This window comes from Gadus macrocephalus, chromosome 5, assembly GCF_031168955.1.
Source record: "Gadus macrocephalus chromosome 5, ASM3116895v1".
Classification (NCBI taxonomy): Eukaryota; Metazoa; Chordata; class Actinopteri; order Gadiformes; family Gadidae; genus Gadus; species Gadus macrocephalus.
Window position 1 is genome coordinate 19,238,174 of NC_082386.1, and position 1,268 is coordinate 19,239,441.

General features: G+C 55.4%; 1 protein-coding gene across 1 annotated transcript in view; it reads right to left on the reverse strand.

Moving 5' to 3' along the window:
* Window positions 1-1,268, reverse strand: part of slc4a11 (solute carrier family 4 member 11) — a 53,298-nt gene that overhangs the window by 29,562 nt on the left and 22,468 nt on the right. Inside the window, 2 exon segments of the mRNA XM_060051469.1 lie at window positions 1-78; window positions 362-443. The exon segment at window positions 1-78 is cut by the window's left edge and continues 46 nt beyond it. Coding sequence (XP_059907452.1) covers window positions 1-78; window positions 362-443 — 160 coding nt within the window.

Consider the following 1,268-nt stretch of genomic DNA (forward strand, 5'->3'; position numbering starts at 1 on the left):
GAGTTCTCCCCCCAGTTCTGCGGCCGCTCCAGACGGGAGATGCAGACATGGCGCCGCTGCAGGGTCTTCACGTTGCACCTGGGCAAAGGGGGAGGAGCTTATTATGAGCGTCATGTGACTCGTCACACGAGTCCCTACAGGAAGGACCTCGATAAGGTGTGTGTGTGTGTGTCTGTGTGTGTGTGTGTGTGCGGGTGTGTTTGTTTATTGTATGTACTGTTATATTATGGACACACTCTGCCGCTCCTACAAATGTGAAGTTGCTAACGGAACAATAGAGTTCTTTGAATTTGAATTGAATTGAATCGAGTGGGCCCGCGGTGGATGTGTCAGGGCGTGCGTGTGCGTGCGTGCTGCTCACAGGATGCAGAGCCAGGACTGCTGGTACTGGACCCCGGTGGCCGTGGCCGTCACCCCCTGGATGGTCTCGGACAACAGGTGGACTGCAGGGCGAAAGGTCAGAGGTTAAAGGTTAAAGGGGAGGAAGGTCTGACCGCCGTCGTTGTCTGTCGTTGAGTCCCGTTCACAGAGTGGAGCCTGTGGGCGGTCCTGCATACTTGTAGTTCGGTTGCGTCAATATTGTTGTCATTTTCCTTTTCGGGCACATCAAAATCAAATGTTGAAAGCAAGCCGAAGTTACAGATCACAATAAACACAATAAAAGGGTGCCATGAAAGCAGCCAGCGACGAGCAAAGGACGGCTGGACCCAGGCCCCCCACCAGCCCCTACCCTGAGTCTCCCAGGGTAGGGGCTGGTGGGGGCTGAAGGAGGTCTAGGCTGGTGGGGCTGAAGGAGGTCTAGGCTGGTGGGGGCTGAAGGAGGTCTAGGCTGGGAGAGGCTGAAGGAGGTCTAGGCTGGTGGGGGCTGAAGGAGGTCTAGGCTGGTGGGGGCTGAAGGAGGTCTAGGCTGGTGGGGGCTGAAGGAGGTCTAGGCTGGGAGAGGCTGAAGGAGGTCTAGGCTGGGAGAGGCTGAAGGAGGTCTAGGCTGGGAGAGGCTGAAGGAGGTCTAGGCTCTAGATCTCTCAGAGCAGCGCAGTGCTCTGTAGCTGATCCATCCGTAGCTGAACGCTCTGTGAGTGATCACTGGTCACTCTGTGGCTGATCAATGATCACTCTGTGGCTGATCGCTCTGTAGCTGATCACTGATCACTCTGTGACTCTCTGATCACTGATAACTCTGTAAGTGATCACTCTGTGGCTGATCACTCTGTGGATCTCTGTCTCCTACGATCCACAGGGAGAGAGTATCTCTTACTGAGGGTGGGATG